The sequence below is a fragment of the Vicugna pacos genome, chromosome 2 (assembly GCF_048564905.1).
Source record: "Vicugna pacos chromosome 2, VicPac4, whole genome shotgun sequence".
In the NCBI taxonomy this organism is placed as follows: Eukaryota; Metazoa; Chordata; class Mammalia; order Artiodactyla; family Camelidae; genus Vicugna; species Vicugna pacos.
Window position 1 is genome coordinate 74,196,103 of NC_132988.1, and position 20,974 is coordinate 74,217,076.

The window sequence follows — 20,974 nt, forward strand, 5'->3', positions numbered from 1 at the left end:
TGGGACCCTTTGTTGCCGCCACAACAACAAAGCGATAGAGACAGAAAGGGGTTCAGTAACTTAGCGGCTAACCCTAAAAAGCAGTAAAACCAGGATTCAAGCCCAGTGATCTTACCCATTGTGCTTTGCTGCTTCTCCTGCAAGTATTTTTGCTTCTGTCTTTAAGTTTAAAAGATAATCCAGCAGAACCAATGGGGAAAACACATGCATTCAGTTTCTAAAAATAGTCCCTGGCCCACAATAACGAAGTCTTCACCTTCCGGCTACACTCTCCCTGTTCTCAAGCTCAGATCCTCCCCCTGGCTCCTTTGGGCTTCACAGAATCACGTATCTTTTGGGACAGACTCATAGCTTAACGTAGTCAGCTCTTCAAGATGCTTTTGTAGTCTGTGGGGGAGTTCAGGAGGCAGAGAGGCGCCAATCGGTAAAGCACAGTGCTGATTTTATAGATTAAATTGTAACTAGGATTATGAATTTTGCGGGGGAAATAATTCTTTAGGTCTACGTTTCAGAGACTTACTCTTCAGTGAAAACAACTTCATGATAATTCAGATGAAAATTGTAATTTGGGGGGAAAAAGGATACCAGGCAAACTTGACTTCATGTGCCCCGGATGTAGGCCATTCTACTCTTACACACACTTGGAGGACCCACTAACCTATTCTAATTACTTAACCACACTTAGAAGAGATTGCTGGTTGTTTCCCTGTGTTCTGAAATATGGGGTGCCCAGCTCCTGCGTGCTGTCCATCTTCTGAATGACTTTCAACTCTGTCTGAAAATAGGGCAGATATCATTCTGCATCCACAGTTTCCTTGGCCACCTGGTTCTGGGCCTGCCCCAGGTGAACACATCCCCTCAATGTACACAACCTGACTTCTTAAAGGAACCAAATTACCTCTTCTCTGAACTGTCTGACACCAATAACCAACCAGAAGAGACAGGCATTAAACACATGGATTCTTCACACCCCTGTCAGAATGTCAGAGACTGCCTTTTATGTGCTTCCAGCTACAATGTCAGTGAGAAAGCGGGATCAGTCAGCGTCACCGTGCAGAGGACCGGGAACCTAAACCAGTATGCCATCGTCCTGTGCCGCACGGAGCCGGGCACCGCCAGCTCCGGCTCCAGGCTCAGCTCCCGGCCTGGGCAGCAGGACTACGTGGAGTATGCCGGCCAGGTAGATGGGCACGGGGGCCTCTGCTTCCTGAAGCCCCCGGTGGGCTCCAGCCAGGGCTGGGACATGCTTGTCAGTGGCCGTGACACCTTTGCACTTCTTTACTCCACCACCCTATCCATTGGCACCCTTCCTCCGGTAATTGTTCTGTGTTGCCTTCCCACAGTGCTTTGCTCTTCACGGTCTGTCTAATCTCCACTGAAGTTTGAACTGCTGTCGAGCTTCTAGCTTCTTGGTCTTTACATGTTGCCTCAGGACCAAGAAAAGTCTCCAGGGCAGCATGCTGACTTTTCAGCCTTTGGTACCCTGACCCTTCCTCCCCCTTCCCTTTACCTGAAGGGAGGGGAGGGAGTAGGAGACCAGATGGGAAGCTCTGGGAACAGGCTGGGTGAGAGGCAATGGGAGCTTGAGCTTCGTTTATAACGTGATGGTGGAGACAAGTGAGTGGATTCAACAGATGATGAGAACTGGTAGGATGCAGCCGAGGAGTGTAGAGCAGGGCAGAAGGGAGGGATGGGTGGGGATGCCCCTCCCTGGGAAAGGACACCAAAGAGAAGCAGTTTTGTCGAGGGGGTGACCTTGACACTGCTTTGGACGTGTTGAGTGTGAGTTGCTTTAGAGACAATCAGTGGACAGTTCTGTGGGTTGGTAGGAGTGCAGAGAGGGGTTCTGGGGTAGATACACACACACACACACACACGTACGCATACACACGTGTACACACATATACACTTGTACCTCTCTATGGTACAACAATGGTAACTAGCCCCAGGGTGTAAATGAAAAATAAAAGGGAAAGGAGGACGTAAGTAGAAAGCGCCCTTGTGGCAGGATGCCCTGTGTGTGTCATCTTTTATGTAGGACATAATCCCTGGCACTTACTAGGTATTTATTAAATGTTTTAAACTCAAAGTAGTTTCATTATTCTTACAACATCATAAATCTCTGTAAAGAGAAGTAGGCTCTCTCTTTGAGGCATTTCAGCTGGACCAAGTCTTCTTGTGACAGATTTAAATAAGGAATTAGAGAAGATCAGATAAGCTAAAGAATCTTCCAGCAAAATAAGAAGAAAGAGCTTGTACTTGTGTTTTTCAGGGAAAAACAAAGGCAGTGTGTCCTAGACCTAAATGGAGACCTATGAGTGTTTCATTTAGTTGGGAGCATCTTACAATGTGGAGCTTAATTAAACTTAATTTGATTAATTGATTAGATGTGGAATCATAATTTTCTGTTGATGAAAATTATGGGTTTTGCAGATTTGTGTGTCCCCAGAGGTTTGGGACCCCTTTTACAGGTTTTAGCTGTCCCTGTTTATACAAAGTGCAGTCCAGGCCCACTGCCTGCCCTGTCAGTTTGGGCAAACCTGAAGCCCTGGTTCCATATGAGGGTTTTATCCTCATTTTTTTTAAGACAAAGTAAAACTAGAATAAATCCCTGTAAGTTCACAATTGTATGCATATAAATTAATTTCTCTATTTTGTACCAGGCTAAATTAATTCACATTATAGATCTAGCCATCTTAATGGCTTAAAGGATTTAGTCAAACAGAAAGGTAAAATTCAGTCTAGCTTGTTCGTAATGTAACTTTCTCTGAATTCAAATGCCATTATTCAGTACACTGAGATCCTATGTCAGTTTTGATTGTACCAGTAATACGGTGATGGTACTGAGGATAATGTCTTATCCTTATTTGTTCAGTGCTTTGAAATATGCTTAGTGCCTTCACTACCCGTTGTCTGCTTTACTCCTCCCAGTAAGTGTGAAATAGGAGTATTATTATTGTTCTGTAGCTGATAAGGAATCTGATGTGTGTGAAGTCTCGTAGCCTAACCCAGCTTGGAAGAGGACCAGGACTTGAGGCCAGAACTTCACACTCCAAGTTCAAAGATAAATAAATATCACAAATAAAAGGGGAACGGAGCAATCAAAGGGCTCTGGCTATCCTAAGTAAGTTAATAGGACAGGATATGAATAGTTACCTACACGTTTTCTACAGTCACGCATGGTCGGAGCCGTCTTGTCTTCTGTGTCCCTACACAGTAAATGAGCCCGTGTACAGATGGGGAATGGGAAGAGGTGATACAGCAGGAAGGCTGGGCGAGAGGACCCAGCGATTTCATCCAGTGCTCTGCCCCGGACTTGGCTGCTCTTTTCCCGCGATGCTCTAGGGGAGCGGAGCCAGGGACTCTGAGGCACAGCTGAACTCCTTGTCGGTTCCTTTGTGGCAGGTGCAGTTTGATGAGCGAGAGGACACCAAGTCCTGCACCATCGTCATCAATGATGACGACGTGTTTGAGAACGTCGAGAGTTTCACCGTGGAGCTCAGCATGCCAGCGTACGCCCTGTTAGGGGAGCTCACCCAGGCGAAGGTCATTATCAGTGACACTGAGGACGAGCCCACATTAGAGTTTGATAAGAAGACCTACCGGGTCAACGAGAGCGCTGGCTTTCTCTTTGCACCTATTGAAAGAAAAGGTCTGTTGGTACCAAAGGTGACAAGGAGCTATCATAATAGCTAACATTTATTGATTCCCTTTTATGTGCCACGTGCTCATGTACCATATTAACTCCTGTGTAAGTACTTTAGGTTCATTAAAAATGTGCATCTAAATCCCTAGAAACCCTAATAACCGTCCTACCTATAGTTAGTTCTATCAGAAGGCTTCTCTTCTTAGTTCAAGTTGTTATCACTCCTATATTTTCTTTAATGGACCCAGAAGACTGATTATATTTGGCCTTGCTAATGACTCATGAACTGGGAGTTCTTAGTCAATCACGCAATTCACAGAACCTTTAGTAGCCTTTAGTGGTCAAGGAGGGTAGTTACAGTTTGTAAGAACTGACTTCTTCTCTTAGTTCTTGGAAGACAGAAAATGTGTTTAAAGATTTCCCCATATGAATGTCACAGTTAGAGCTCAGATGAGAAATAAACTGTGTGTGAGAAGTAAACACGTGGAAATTAAATCCCCGTTCAAAGCCACAACATGACTGTAAGTGATGATGTCAGATATTTTGTTGCATCTGCTGACCAGGTGTCAGTGCAGCAAACTCTGCAGAGAGCGCCAGCCCAGGGCAATGCAGCTCAGAGAACAAGCAAGCCCCGTGACTCCTCGGGGCCAGCCAGCCGAGCCCAGGCAGACTGTCACCCAGGGAAGTGGCAGCACTAATGAGTACAGTCGTTTGGACAGAGAGGCAGGTTTTATTTTATTTGGTATTTCCTTTAAAAAAAAAAACAAACAAATAAGCTTGTTTCTCCCTGGGAGTTAATGTGTGGAAGTTTATTCAGAAAGGCTGTGAACTGTGCTCATAGCTCTGCCTTCAGGACACAATTACTTTGCTACTTAAAGGACCAAGTATGTCTCATATCTCTCCCTCCTCTGTGGTCTTAGATGATGGGCAATGAGTCTTGTGAATTAACAAAGCACAAAATTCACAGAACAGGAAATCCATTTCAAGTTGTTTGGTGAAGTATCTGGCGTGTATTAAATCCTCAAGTGGTTTATACCACAGGTTTAAGAAACTGCAAAGCAGGAAGGTTTCATGTCAGGGTTTGAACAGAAATCGTGATGGAATATGTCAGAGGAAATAAAGCCCATCAAATTACCAGAGATTTTTAAGTGTGAGAAGTGCTTATTCAAATGCTTTGGTTTTCTTGCCATTTTTATTTCAGGGGATTCAAGCAGCATTGTATCTGCCATTTGCTACACGGTCCCTAAGTCAGCTATGGGAAGTAGCCTCTATGCTCTAGAATCAGGCTCTGATTTTAAATCTAGAGGGATGTCTGCTGAGAGTCGTGTGATATTCGGGCCGGGTGTCACCATGTCCACCTGCGATGTCATGCTCATCGATGACAGCGAGTACGAAGAGGAAGAGGAGTTTGAGATTGCCCTGACAGATGCTTCTGACAACGCCCGCATTGGAAGGGTGGCATCGGCCAAGGTGCTCATTAGCGGCCCCAACGATGCCTCCACTGTGTGCCTGGGCAACACGGCTTTTACTGTCAGCGAGGATGCAGGTAAAGGAGAGCATCTCTGGGTGCCGTCACCCATCTCCTGATCCCTTTCTTGAACAGTGCCCTCTTAGCTTTGAGAATGCCCTTAAGAACGTGGAGAATGCCATTCCTCAGCGACACCATTGTCGGTCTGAGGCACGTAACGTGAGGCAGCCAGACCAAGAATGGAAGGCAGTAAAGATTAGAGAGTTCCACCCACTTTTCCTGCTCTGGTTACTGATAGCAGGGAGGGATCTGGCTTCGAGTTCACTGGCTGACCTCTGTGGTCCAGAGGGTGGGCGTGGTGCTAAGTATTTCAGCCCATGAAGGAGGGGAATGTGATCTGTTGAGGATGGAGGTAAATGATTTAGTGTACTGCTAGCTGCCAACACAGATAAATTCCGTAGTTTCAGTGTCTTAACAAATAGAATTTTCTCATTCACCTAACAGCCTGAGGCAGTCAGTGGGCAGATTTCTTCTACCCAGTCCTCTTCCCCCTTTTGGCTCCTTGAGGATCTCAAAGTCTCTGACATACGTCCGGAAGAGGCAGCAGCTGGGTTGAGTGTCTGCCGATCTGAGCCACCTGCTCAAGAACATTCACCTCTTCGAAGGTGATATTCTGAGGGATAGTAGGAACTAATATTTTTGAGCACTTGCTGAATGCCAGGCACCATGCCGTGTGCATTCCACTCATTCTCATTTATATCAAAGAACCAGTGGAGTCCCAGAGAGATAAAATAAATCATCAAAGATCAGCTCATATGGCAGAGCTGGGATTAGAACCCAGAGCCTTCTAATATACCATGTTTCCTTTCCCATACGCCAAACCCTGAGCCATGACTGCTTGTCATCCCCCAGCTCATTGGCTAGAAAAGTATGATTGATGGGCTTGTCATGTAGCTTTTCTCTGACCTCCACTGTGAAAACAACTAAAAATGTACATGGATATCATTAGGACCGTACAAAGTATGTTGTCCCAGCAACCAGAAGAGGAGCTTCATTCCCAAGATAAGCAATAAGCACATATGGTTTAAGCAATGATGTGTGCGCCACTCGGATAAAATAGGGAAATCACCCAATTTCCCAGTTAGGAACATTTAATTAGGAACATTCAGCTCCAGGCCCCATAGATTCCCAAAGCTGGTTCTTCCTTAATTGGCTATTTTCTGGCTCATCCCTGAGGCCCTGCTCTCTGAGTTTCTTCTCCCTAAATAAGCTTGAGATGTTTTTCAGTGGACCCTCCCCTCTTAAGTTCATTGTTCTTTTCACAGTGTGGAGACAGTCTCCCTCATGAAGCCACAAAACCACTTTCCCCCAAGGGCTGTCCCTCCAGCACCCGCCTCCATGAGGCCTCATTCAGGTCTTGTTGCCCTTAGTGTCAGTACAAAGACGGGCCATAACACCGCGCAGCCTTCCTCGGCGGGAGCACGGGAGCATCACTGAAGCTGGACTGGACAAGCTGGCAGGACAAAGCGTCTGCTGCTGGGAGGGAGGACATTGTTCTGAAAACTGCACTCATTTTCTGGTTTAAGATTGACCATTGAAACGTATGACTCTCAATTCAGGCACAGTGATGATTCCGGTGATCCGCCACGGGACTGACCTTTCCACCTTCATGTCTGTCTGGTGTGCTACACGGCCCTCGGACCCCGCTTCTGCCACTCCAGGAGTTGACTACGTCCCCAGCTCTAGGAAGGTGGAGTTCGGGCCAGGTGTCACCGAGCAGGTGCGCGTACAGACGGGTCTGTTGTGTTGTCTCTAGTCTGCTCTCCACACTCACTGGAGGACTCTAAACTCCCCTTGCAATATTACCATCTTCCCTTTCTTAAAAACACAAACAAGAGAACAAGCTTAGAGAGATCTTCTATAAACTCTCCAAATGCCATTTTCAGCATCTAATATCCAGCATGACAGGATAGAAACTGCACTTGTTTAATGCAAGTATCTAGGAAAGATACCTAAGATACGTGATGAAGAGATTATCACTTTATGGATTTAAAAAATTCACTTAAAGATGACCAAAGAAAGGAAAGTTGTCACCTTTGTCCTAATCTCCCAAAAGCAAATGGGTGTTGGATGGTGAGCATTCTGTAAGATTTGCTTTGATTTTTCCTCTTTTTTAAATTAAAAAAAAATTATGGAGTTATGATAGACATATAACATTATATTAGATTCAGGTGTGTAACAGTGATTCGGTATTTACATGTATTGTGAGAGGAACACTGCAGTAAGTCCAGTTAACGTCCCGATTTCTCTCCTAGCATTGTCCCCTGACAATCCTGGATGACACTCAGTATCCAGTCATTGAAGGGCTGGAGACATTTGTGGTTTTCCTCAGCTCAGCACAAGGGGCCGAACTGACCAAACCTTTCCAGGCTGTCATCGCAATTAATGACACATTCCAGGACGGTAAGAGATTGGGGATGCCAGCTGGTGGTTCAGACTGAATTTCTCTTTTTTCCACAACATCCATGTATATGACATTGGAATTCACATTTTCCTTCAAGAAATGTGTGTGTGTGTGCATGTGTGTCTATGAGTACATGCATGCGCACACTTTTACATGGAAATGTGGGGCAGAAATAATCATTCATGTTCCTGGCACACTGCTAGGCACAAAAAGACATGCAGGCATACTTCGGAGAGATTGCATGTTCAGGTCCAGGTCACCATATTAAAGTGAGTATCACATTAAGCAAGTCACACGAATTTTTTGATTTCTCAGTATATACAAGAGTTTACACTATACTATACTGTATTACATATGCAATAGTATTATGAAAAAATATTTATTAAATGTTAATAATTAAAAAAATATTTTATTACTAAAAAATGCTAATCATCATCTATACCTTCAGCAAAGCATAATATTTTTGCAGTAGTAACACCAAAGATCACTGATCACACATCACCCTAAAAATATAATAACAATGAAAAAGTTTGAAATATTGGGGGAATTGCCAACATGTAACACAGAGACACAAAATGAGCAAATGTTGTTGGAAAAATGGTGCCAGTAGACTTTCTCAACAGGGGCTTGCTGTAAACCTTTAATATGTTAGAAACATAGTATCTTCAAAGTGCAGTAAAGCGAAATGCAATACAGTGAGGTGTACCTGTTATAAGCCTTGGTTGGGCTGTGTTTTCAAGAAGCTCAAGGTCTACTTAGGGGATCAGATCCTTAAACAGAAAAAAATAGGATGTGTTATGATAAATGACTGTGAGATAGTTCCAGTAGTGTGGGAGCAGAGGGGACTGAACAGTAACTATGCGTGGATTTCACACATGGAAGATTTCACAAAGAAGGTGATATTTAAACAGTCTTCAGGTGTGGTAGGAGTTTGTGTAAGGGACAATAAAATAAAGCTTTGTTAAATGGAGAGGTATAGTGTATGTAAGGTGCCCAATTTTGAAAGATGCTTATTTGGAGCACAGTGAGATGCTTACTTTTGCTTTGAGTCTGGCAGGAGGAGAGCGGAAGGAAATGATATGGAGAGATAGGTGGGAGTCAAGGTCTAAGAGGTGTTTTGTTCCAGCGTCAGGGATTTGTAGGCAAAGGGAAGCAGCAGATGCGTCTAAGCAGAGGGATGGTGTGATGTTTGAGGAAACTAATACTGGCCATCCTGAGGATGGCGTGCAGGAACGAACAGACACAGGTCTGTATATAAGAATGTGAGTCCCCACGGAAGAGCTGCCCTAGGTAACATGAGAATGAACAGCATCCCCACTGACTGACATAGAGCCCAGGGTTAAACTCTTCAGTGATGAAAAGTCACCAGAGAAGGAAAGGGCAGACCGGCAGGGTGATCTTTAATGTTTTTATTGGTTTTTAAATGATTTATTTATTTATATAGTAAAAAAAGCAAACAGCAAAAAAGGTATACCATGAAGTTTGTCTTCCTTCTGCCGCTGTCTCAACCCTCCAGCTCACCTCCCTGGAGACAACTGTTTTAACCATTTTTTGTTGTTGTTGCTCTTGTGCACATCCTTCAAAAGAAAAAAATATGTATATATTTGCATATATCCAAAGTCGTATCTTATTTTAGAGTCAGGTTTATTGAGATCTAACTTACATAGACGAAAATTCACCCGCCACCACAATCAAGATGCAAAATTCCCTCGTGTCCCTTCGTAGTCCTCCTCTCCCCATCCCAAGCCCTGGCACCCACCAATCTGTTCTCTGTCCCAAATTTTGCCATTTCCAGAATGTCACAGAAGTGGAATTGTGTAATAGATGCCATCTTGAGTCTGGCTTCTTTCACTTGGAACACTGCTTTTGAGAGTTGTCCGTGTTGTTGCAAATATGAGTGGTTCATTCCCTTTATTGCTGAGTATTTTCCTGTGTGAATATAGGTTTTCATTTCTCTGGAGTCAGTGCTTACAAGCAGGGTTGCTGGGTCAGATGAGTAAGTGTTTGTTTAGCATTATTAGAAAGAGCCAGCCTGTTTTCCAAAGTGGTTGCAACTATTTCGCATTAACCACCAGCAGTGTATGAGAATTCCAGTTGCTCCACATCTTCACCAGCATTTGCTGTTATCAGGTTTTTGTGGGCCCTTTTAGCTAGTTATTCAGGTAGGTATATAGTGAGTGACTAATGACATTGAGGTCTTTCCTGGTGCTTACTTGCCATTCGTATGTCTTTTTTTGTTCAGATATTTTCCCCATTTTTTAAATTGGGTTGTTTTTCTCTTCTACTCTTGCATCATTTTAGATTCTGGACAAAGATTTGTTTTTCATAAATATTTTATCCCAATCTGTTGCTTGTTTTTTGTTCTCTTAACAATGTCTTTCAAAGAACAATCATTTTTTTATTCTAAAGTAGTCCTGTTTACTGATGTTTCTATTATGGATTTTGCTTTTAGTGTTATATCTAAAAAATATTTGCCTAGCCCAAAGTTACCAAGATTTTCTCCTATGTTATTTTATGGAAGTTTTATAGTTTTGAGTTTTACATTTGAGTTTGTGATTCACAAAATGGTAACTTATAACCATGAACACGATTATAACAATTATACTATATTATGTTGCGTGTTACCTCAAAGTTTAGAGTGATCTATTAAACATTATCTCCTTTGCTTATAATATCATGATTTTACTCTTGTTCTATTTTGTGGATAAAGAAACTGATATTCAGCCAAGTAAACAAGTCATCCAAAGTCTAGTATATGGAGGAACCAGCATGCATTCTAGGACTTTTGGCTCCAGGTTAATACTTTGCACTACGCGAAATGGTCCTATTTAGTGCAGTGGAAGAATACGTGGGATTTTTTTTTTCTTTAAAGAAGTTAAAAAAGAAGAAAGAAGGAAATTCAGTTATTCTTTTTATTTTTAAAAAGGCTTCTCACTCTTTTGCATGAAAGGACAGTGAATTTCCCTCTGATGAAGTGGAAAGTGAATGCAAAGTCAGAAATCCTGAAATACAATCCCAGCCCACCACTTCCTTGCTCTCTGGCCTTCCTTGCTCATTGCCTTGAGGTTACTGAGCCTCATTTTGCTCATCTGTAAATAATGAATATACCTACGAGATTGCTGTAAGGATTAAATTAGATAAAATATATGAAAATACCTACCCCAGTACCTGGCACATAGAAGGTTTTATTACATGATTATTTCTTTTCTTCCTGATGCATCTGTAATTTATCACACTTGCCAGTGGGACTCCAGTAACACACAATCTTCATTGCACTCTGATCAACATAGAAGATTCCTTTTAGATCATTCTTGTATTTTATTGATGGACATTAGGGTTGCAAACTTAGAAAATGAATATGTTAAATAAAATATCTTCCTGGAAGACTACAACAATATATATTCAGTCAAGAATTTATTCCAGAGAAAGAAATCTGCAAACCTATTTCGGTAACCCATTGCAGTGTTCACCCATTACTTCTGTTGATTATCCTTTTTCCTACTGTGAACAAAAATATTGCTGGCCAGATCGGTAAGCAAAGGACACTGAAGACATCACCCATCAGCCACTACCAGTTCCCCCCATCAACTCCACAGTGAGCTGGAGGGAACTCAGGATGCAGACAAGCAGGCAGCCCGTCCTCTGCCACCACCCCCAGTGGTGCACCCTGAGGGGACTGAGGATGGGAAAGAACAGGATACTGGCCCTAGATGGCTAGGTGCACGTCAAAGGAATGACTTCAGTGAGCCCAGACTCATTGAGAAATGCTTCCCATACAAAGAAAAACGCTAAATTCCTTTATTTGAGATATCTGGTGCTTTAGTTAACAGTGATCTTTTCTGACTACCTGATCCGGTATATCCTGGCTCCTTCCCTGCCTCTTCAGAGCAGGCTCAGAGCTAGCTGTCTGAGAGGCCACCTCTGGGGCTCGAGTCTTCACAAACTCCGCCAGGTGGAACGTAACTCTCAGCTTTTAGGTTGTGCCTTTTTTTTCCAGTTGATACTAGTAATCACTAACTTTCGTTGAGTCTCTTCAGTGTGCACATTCTAGGGTAGAAAAATCTCTAATTACGTTATCTCTAATCCTCTCCAGTTTGGGAAACTGGGGTTGATCAATTTAAGATGAAGAGAGGAGGTGATGGAGCCAGAGCTAAAACCCAGGTCTGTTTATCCAAGTCCAGTCTTCTGGATTTATACGCTACCATGTTGACTTTTTATATCACAGTTTTAGGCGGCCACCACCTTCTGTGTAGCAAGACTTGATGTCACTCAAGGCCCTTGTAAAGTCAGCTTCCAGCCTTCTGAAGTGATCTTAGTTCCTTTTATCTGTCTCCACTGGGCTGGTTTCAGGCCCTTAAATCATCTGAGTAGCTCATCACAGAGCCTTTTCTGTTTTCTTTCTCCTCTGCTCTGATACTTGGAATTGGACTTTGGTGTCTGAAGAATGCTGAGCAAGGCAAGAAAGGCCTTGGAGCCGCTGCCTCACTACACGCCTGTGAATATAGCTGTGTCTTACCCACTCATTAATCACAGAACCAGAGGCAGGGCTCTTCCTAAATCTCCAACTTAGCCATTGCCCATAAAGAGGCCACAGCGTTCCAGGCGGTGGTGTTTGCACTCACCTTGTCAGTTACGAAGAAGATTAGTGGGTAACAGTGTTGGGTGACACTTCCCAGGCCTGAGACTGATGCTCGGCACTGGGGATTACAGAGGAGTAGAGAACAGTGTCCCGCAATGTATTTCAGGACACAAGACTTACACAAATAAGAAGATAACTGCAAATTGATGGTCTCAGAGAGGCGTTGACAATAGTGCATAATACCCACTGCCAGCCCGTGAGCCTTCAGGGAGTGGTTTCTGTTTCCCATTCCATTTCTATTTTCCATCCGTGAGGAAAGAGGAGTTCTGCAGTCAGGCAGGACTGACCCCCAGGGCCAACGCCCATACTTCCTGTGGAGATTGCAGTGCTGGCAGGGTTGTTGAGAGGATGACATGAATTGTATGGAAGCCCTTAACACAATGCCTGCCCCAGGCTGGGCCCTTTCTATATATGCCATGACCCCCACGCATGAATCTATCCCTGAACCTGGCCACTGTCTTTCCATTGTCTCTGCCTCCCACTGGACTCCCAGTCCGTCTCCCACCGGACTGGGGGCTCCTTAAAAGCAGGGACTCTTCCCAGGAGGCAGTATGAGAAGTGTTCGTTCACTCACTTCCCTTTCTTTTCTTTTCTTTTTTTTTTTTTTATTTTAGCAGATAGGCATAGGAGTAAGGGTTAATATCTGTTAAATAGAAAGAAAGGGAGAAAGGAGTCTTTTTACATACAGCTCAAGAGGAATCTGGGGTTGATTAATATATGACAAAATCCGAACATCACCACTTAAGCTTTTAACTCTCCTCCAACTTATTGCTTGTTGAACCAGTAAGAAAAATCAATCCAAAGCATTAGATAATCTGCCAGGAGCAGAAAAGCTTTCTTGCCTGTTGTTGCTTTTTACTTGTCAGCAAGCATCCTTGTCCCCCTGGGCAAGGTCGTGTCATTCCCACCTGCCTTTCAGCAGCACAGACAGATGGAAGGAGCCCCAGACAGCTGATGGGCAGGGCCTGATGCCGAAGTCACTCATCTTCTTTAAGGTGTGGTGTTCTTTGAAGAGTTATCTTCCAGGTTTTTCTTCAGTGGTACACGGGAGCTGTTAGGCTTAGCTCAGATAGCGGCTTTGTGTTATGTTGCTAATGCCGACAGCCCTGAGCAGTGGGCAGGTTGGAGGCAAAGAGAGCTTTCTCTGTACTGATTTGCAGAAAGCCTGGTGCTCACACCGTCTCTTCCTTCCTTTCAGTGAAGTTTGATGGGGTACAGCCAGGACGCAGCCAGGAAGTAGGTGACTGTAGCTTTAGGGTCAGCTTCCTGCAGCCCCAGAGACTAATCTGACATGTGACTGGATGGACTACCTCTTTGTGTTGTTCACTAAATAATAGGCGGCAGTCAACAAGATGTTGTCTCGGAAGGGGCCATGTCTTAATGCCGAGTACTACCGACGGCATGGTAGGAAGCAAGGGGGAAAAGCTGATTCTTTGCATGGAGAAAGCTGGAGATAGGGGGCAATACAAACCATAATGTAATAATTCCTGCCAAAATGTGAGTGCCTGCTGTGTGCTAGGTACACTGTTGAGCACCATGCATACATAATCTCGTTAAGTTCAATCCTCCCAATAATTCTAGTTCAGTATTTCCAATTTACATACGAAAAAACCTCAAGGCTCAGAAAATCTAAGTAACTTGCTATATCATACGGCCAATAAGTGGCAAGGCTGAGATGGAAATTCAGGCCTGTTTACTCTGAAGCCCTTGTTTTTAACCGCTATTTGGCTATTGTCCCTCCCTAAAGTCCAGTGAGGCCGTGTGAGTTATTAAAGAAGAAGTAACTGTATAGCAGGAGTCACGGACTGGGACCCACTGGCCACATTCAGCATGTGGATGTGTTTTGTTTGGAGTCAACAGTTTGGGTCTATAAGGAGTTTCTCTTTACTATTTTAATTGCTTGCTCTTTTAAAATTTAGGAGCAAGGACATAAAAAGGCAGATCTCTGGTTTCTTTGGAAAATAAGAAGATCTGCCAACAAAAGAATGAAGATGAGGGGCAACCCTACCCCCCCCCCCCCGCCAAACATGACCTGCTCTTTCCTCTTAACCAAAGTCCCCGCTCTTCCCTGTTGTATCCCTGGTCCAGGACCTATGTGAGTGGCCATTTATCATTGGCTTGCATTGCTGTTTCCTTTTGTGTAGTCTTAGCAGGAAGGAGAATTTTTCTGGATACTCAAGTCTCTGTCAGACTTTTTCTTCCACCTGGCCCATTTCCTTCCTTGCATCACCTGTCTGCATCTGAGATGGTGACTATGCCCTGAAGCTGAGCAAAAACAGGTGCAGACTTGATTCATTCTACTTTGTTGAAACTACACTCGTAGTGGAAGCAGTTCCCGTGTCCTGAGAGCAGCAGTAAGGCCTTGAAATCTGCTTACCACGTGTGATTTGTCAGCCCACGGTGGCCCTTAGTGGAGCCTTCCTGCCAGGTGGCTGCCCAGAGCCCAAGAGGGCTACAGCCACCTCACTCAGTCTCCCTCTAATGATGTCTCTGTCTTTCCTTCTGCTTATCCAGTGCCCAGCATGCAATTTGCCAAGGATTTGCTCCTAGTGAAGGAGAAGGAGGGTGTCCTACATGTGCCTGTTATTCGGAGTGGAGACCTGAGCTACGAGTCGTCAGTGAGGTGCTATACGCAGGGCCATTCAGCTCAGGTCATGGAGGACTTTGAGGAGAGAAGAAACACAGACTCTTCACGGATTACGTTTCTCAAAGGGGAGAAAGTAAGTGGATTTGTGGTGGCTTAAAGATAGGATTCTCTCCTTCCTTGATGCTTTTATTTGTCCATAGTGAGGTAATTTAGACAAATTCTGACCATCCTAAGAATTTTCTAATTAATTGCTCATACTTTTAACAATACCATCTATTCTGTGTGGCTTCCCTCTCTGTCTCCCACATACAATCAAATACCTGTGTCATTGGTTGAGCTGGGATATTTGGAGGCTGTAGAACATTTTTTTGGAATTTAGCAGAATCAAATGAATGGAGCCTCCTTTTAATTTAAAACTACATTGGAGATGAACACACCCCACTAATGTTACCTAGAGGAGGAAGAGACACTTCTCTAATACCTGGGTCCCTGTCCCAGGTCAACAGACATCCTGCTATAGGACGAATGGTGCAGGACTAGACAGGCAGGTGTTGAGCAGGTTCAAGTCAGCAGAGTATTCTCTTGGCATTTTAATGAAAAATTATGCACGTGGATGCAAGAACTCCTGAGAAACTCCAGACACTAAGTATGGCTGCACAGAATCAAGCCTGTAACCGCAGTGTTTGTCAAAAGTAGGTATTAAATGGGAATCTTATTTCCCCATTTTTGGATCTCAGTTGCAGATAATTGAGTCAGTTTTCCCCCTTGGTTCAAGGCACATAGTCCTCACTGGACAGGTCGTTCTCTTATTTTGCTGATTATTTGCTTTATTTTACCCCTATTCTGCAGCCACGTTCCCTTCCCCACCTCAGAGTGTTAATATGTATCTCTTCTTTTGTATTTGTTCTTAGAAAATGCGTGGTTTATTATGTACATAGTTTTTAATTTATAAAACTGCTATTGTGTCCTATCTTTCTTTAAACATTTACAGCGTTTGCTCAGCAATGTTTTAATATCTGTGCATGTCATTTATGTATATATCTAATATGTTGCTTCAAACTCTTTCCAAGTATTTCATGATATGCATTTACTCTTTCACCCATTCACTCTCAGCAACAGATAGTAAAGAACCTCAGTGATGGCGCCCAGTCACCTCCTAACACACTGTTACCACTGACGGAGCTGCCATGTGAATCCTCACTCATGTCCACTTACACACCTGAGTGGGAACTTCTTTGGATACACACTCACAGCCAACATTGCTGGGCCACAGGGAATGAATGTGCTTAATTTGAAATATGGTATTAGAATACTTTCCAGAAAGTCATAAACAGTACATGAGGGTTGCTAAAACCTTCTATCTTCTTCAACACTTAGCATTGCTCATCTTTTGATTTTTACTAGTCAGATATGTATACGGTTATATTTCATTTTAATTTGCATTCCTCTAATTAATACTGTTTTACATGCTTGTTAGCTCATTGAGTTTCCTCTACGGGAATGTGTTATTTTTATCCTTTTATTTTATTTTACTGTATGGCTGTCTTTTTCCTACTGATTTGCAGTACTTTCTTGTATATTCTAAATATTAATTCTAAAGAGTAATATTAATCCTTGCCAGTTTTAGACATTTTAGATACTGTAAACATAGTTTCTTTTTCTGTCACCTGTTACCTTTGACTTTGGTGTTCTTCGTTGAATAGAAATCTTCGATTTTGATATAATCAAATACATGAAATGTTTGCCTTATAATTGGTTCTTTTGAAGTTTAGCATAAGAGACTTTGCCTATCCCAGGTCACCCCAGATTCTTCCTCCATTTTATCTTTACCACCAAAAAAAGTGATAGCTTCCTTCTTTAGGGCTCTCAGTCTTTTACACATTCATGACTCATAAAAGCTCTGTCTTAGTTATGTATTTTATGGGAATTTTACTGGTGGCAGGTTGAAACGTGTTAAAAAACACACATAAATACTATAAATACAACCTTCACCTTTGAGTCTGCATGTCTGTATTTGTTTTACGTTCAAAAGAAGATTCTCTGTCTATCCAAGAGACAGTTTGTAATTTAATAAAACTGTAAAGAAAGTACAGCTTAATAGTCTATGTGTCACCCACATGACAGTCTGTCATTCATAAGCACACTTCAGAGTCTCCATCTTCTTTGGCTTGCTAAGCAGTATGTCTTTGGAACTTGTCATTCACCAGAATGACTTTTTTTAAAAGATATACTGAAGAGTCATTACTAAATTCATGCTTTCCATAAAGAACTTCTTATTTTAAGAAAGATATGGTAGGTAAAAAAGAAAAAAAAAGGGCACATTCTTCCGGGATTTAAAACCAGGCTAGCAAGCCACAGGGAAGTGTTCGCAGAGATGTTCTCCTTCCATTTAGCGTGACTTAGGAAGTATGACAGTGAAGCCTCTACATCCACATACCCTTCACAATATGGTAGGACAATGGATTTTAAATGGTTCAACTAAAAATAATCCCACTTCGTATCCCATGACTCAGCTGTCGAAGCTGCTCTGTTATCTAAAATGTTGTGACCTTATTTTACGTTTTCTCAAGAAGAGAGTCCTCAGGAGAGAATATTCAGTTTGGAAAGCACTTGGTTTCTTTTGATCAAACAGAAATTTAGACTGTGTTCACAGACTTCCAGTTCTCAGCAGTTTTCAGATGAGACACCATTTGGCAGCACGTTTGAGAGTTCTGCAGCTTCTAAATAGGTGTCTTCAGCCTAACAGGAAGCCTTTCTGAGTTCCTTAGAAGACTATTCAATTTTCACAAAGGAGAAGGAACATTATTTAGCTCTCCAGGAAGCCTAACCCCTACGTTAAGCCCCCACCATCAGAAATCTACCTGTCGTAATGTGTGCAGATGTGTAGGGTGGGCCCAGGCAAAATATGCGAAAGCACACAGATGTTCTGCAGACACATTTTAGTGGGTCGTTTTATTGCTCTTGTCTTTCATAACTCATGACCAATAATTCAAAATGGCTCACAACGTTTAATACAAGACTCCACATACAGGTAGGTCCATTCAGGCATGAATAGTTAAGACTTAAACATTCTATTTCATTTATAAATGAAATGGTTTGGATCCTTTTGAATTTGTGTTGACCCTTTGATACTGCAAAGAAGAAAAATACTTTCCTAGGGAAAGCAAAACAAATTGTTGGTATCTCACTGTAAATTCTAATCTGTCTTGTGCCCTTGGCTCTAGATGAAGAACTGTACTGTCTATATCCATGATGACTCCATGTTTGAGCCTGAGGAGCAGTTCAGGGTCTATCTCGGCCATCCTCTCGGGAACCACTGGAGTGGAGCCAGAGTTGGAAAGAACAGCATGGCCACCATCACCATATCCAATGATGAAGATGGTAATGGAAGAAACTGCCTTCAGTTATTCTTAGGTTGATGGGATATGAACTGATGTTTTACTAATAATGTAATTATAGGTGTTTTAAAAAATGAAAGTACTATAAAAGTGTCTACTGATAACAGTCTTAGAGTATTTATATAAAATGTGGGCAGCAAATGACCACCCTCTACATAATGCCAGGATTTTTAATCACATTGTTTCCTACCACATCGCCAAGAGATAAGGAATGAGTGTGGTTAGAAGCTAGGACAGAGACGCTAAGACAGAGAATAAAAACTGTTTAAATCACTGCAATTCAGGAGCAGATTTGGAAATACAATCGGAATCAGTTGAATCCAATAAATTAGTTTAAAACCAGGAAGGAAATTAGTTTCCTTCCTGGGAAAGTCTAATTTCTCAGTTTTCTTCTAATTGATTCAGCCTACTAACCAAAAAAATCTTAAATTGTTTCATCAGATATTAGCAAAGAGTGACCCAGGCACCAGAGGAAACAGAATCTGTTTCAAATAGGGACATGATTGTTTTATTAAAATGGATTTTTTAGTGAATGGACAGTGGCACTACAAGTAGTAACCGCTGTTTTTATTGAATACTTACTGCGCACCAAGACGCATGCTAAGCATATTGTATTGTTTCATTTACTCCTGACAGGAACCCTTTGAGGTAACTGTTATTATCTCTATATTATAGGTAAAGAAATTGAACCTCAGCAAAGCCATATAACTTACACTCCTAGTTACTCAGCTCCAAGCAGCAGAACTGCATGTAGAACCTTATTTTACCAGATTCTAGAATCTACGCAGGAGTCAGTGAGACTGTTGGGGTTTCTAATATAAAAACAGGACTAACTTGGACATTGGAGAAAAAAATTTAAAAGCCAGCCTTGACATGAAGTCAGCCCTTTACCCAAGGAGACTGAGGTTCAAATCCTGAAGTGACCCTTTTCCTGTTCACACAGACCCAGGGACTGAGGCTCAGAGAGGTAACAAGTTCACACTGCCACAGTGACATGCCTAAATTTCAAAGAGCATACATGTTAGAAGCTACAACGTCTCAAATGAGGCTTACCTTCTACAATTGGGAACAATCAACTTTCTGTGAGAGAAAGTGGAAAATGACCATAGAGATGGCAGAAATTTCTGAAAAATTCTCTAATATATTTTAAATGGTAGAAGATTTGTAATTGCTCCCAGTTTTTCCATCTTTTTGTTTCATTCTCTCCACCACTACCACCTCACCCTTCCCCATGAGACTATAACAGAAAAGGAGGCATACTTTGAATTTTTATTAATCAACAATTAATCATTTCATAGGAATGAAAATAGTACCTCAAATCATATCGTGTTAGGAAATCTTCTGTTCCTGAATTCTTGTGGTCAGTCACTGAAACTACTTGTTTGTAACTCAGTAACCTGTGAGAAGTTAGGACAAGCTAAGGAAGGGGGAGGTGAGAGCACTGGGGGAGCGAGGATCCAAAACATCCGAGATGAAAGACGGTTTGGTAAATTTCAGCAGTGTGCACGTGAAATTTCTGCTCTCATAAATGAAAAGGAGTTGATTCATACAATCAGTCAGTAGATACTTGTGAGGGCTTACTATGTCTCAGTCCCTTGATAAATTGTGCAGCTTTGAAAACATGCTGTGAGCTGTCATGCTTAGATGGAAACTTGGACTTCATGCATTTTAAAGCACTTAAAAATATTTCTCCCATTATATTGTTTTTAATAGGAAATATTTGAGAAACACCTCCTGCAGAATCATAAATAAATTCCTTTCTCCAAAGTATTGCTTAGGGGTAAATACTGATTGATTTTTAAGCCTGCAAGCCATTGTGCCTTCGTATCGTTAACTAATATGAAAAATTCCCTCTTGCCATTATAAGGTATTTTCCACAAGAGACGGAATTTTTTATTTTTCCAACTTGCTCTTGTTTTCCTAACCTTGTTTCCGTAGCCCCCACCATTGAGTTTGAAGAAGCAGCGTACCAAGTCCGGGAACCCTCGGGGCCAGATGCCATGGCCGTTCTGAACATCAAGGTGATCCGCAGAGGGGATCAGAACAGGACATCCAAGGTTCGCTGTAGCACGCGGGACGGGTCTGCCCAGTCTGGTGTGGATTATCACCCGAAAAGCCGAGTCTTGAAGTTCAGTCCCGGTAATTGAATGCCAATCCCAAGGTGTCGGTTTTACTTTGTCGAGAGGCAAAAATCTTGTATTTGAAAAGAGGAATGAGCAGAAAAATGAAAGATAAAAACAATAGTTCCAATAGCATGAAGTACTTATTAAGCACACATTTGAGATTGCAGGAGTCTTTAAAATTGTTTGTTAATGAAAATGGCATGGAAAAGGGGGGAGGGGGGAAGGAAAAAGAAGTACTTTCCTTCAGAACGTCCTAAGCATTTTGGCTCCTTTAAAAGGACTTTGTTGTTGTTGTTGTTAGCCTGTGATTTAGCTGAGTGATAGGAGCAATTGATTTTTATACAAAGCATACATGACACCATCATTTAACAAACATTGGTACAAACCACTGTGCTGGGCTCTTCAGGGTTACTAAACCTAGAAGACACAGTCTCTGTGCTGAGGTGGTTTTAACATCTGCTAGGAGATGCTGTGGAGATGAGTCAGGGAAGAAAGACGGGATTCAGGTCACAAGTAGCTGTTGAACTGTCTGATGTATTTATCTGATGGGAGGAATGAGACAAAGAAGAGTTAAACTGTATGCTAGGCTTTTTCACGGAACTTTCTGGAGCAGTCTAAGGTGAAGGGGCTGATGTCGATTCTAGCACCA

The 20,974-nt window shown here is 42.4% G+C and overlaps 1 protein-coding gene across 1 annotated transcript in view; it reads left to right on the plus strand.

Annotated features, from left to right (window-relative positions):
- The window catches only part of FRAS1 (Fraser extracellular matrix complex subunit 1), a 398,805-nt gene that overhangs the window by 345,775 nt on the left and 32,056 nt on the right, over positions 1–20,974 (plus strand). The window contains exons 54-61 of the mRNA XM_006198228.4: positions 1,012–1,180; positions 3,406–3,652; positions 4,848–5,192; positions 6,734–6,894; positions 7,430–7,577; positions 14,732–14,937; positions 18,029–18,185; positions 20,141–20,341. Of these exons, the coding sequence (XP_006198290.1) occupies positions 1,012–1,180; positions 3,406–3,652; positions 4,848–5,192; positions 6,734–6,894; positions 7,430–7,577; positions 14,732–14,937; positions 18,029–18,185; positions 20,141–20,341 (1,634 nt within the window). The remainder of the gene's footprint in view (positions 1–1,011; positions 1,181–3,405; positions 3,653–4,847; positions 5,193–6,733; positions 6,895–7,429; positions 7,578–14,731; positions 14,938–18,028; positions 18,186–20,140; positions 20,342–20,974) is intronic.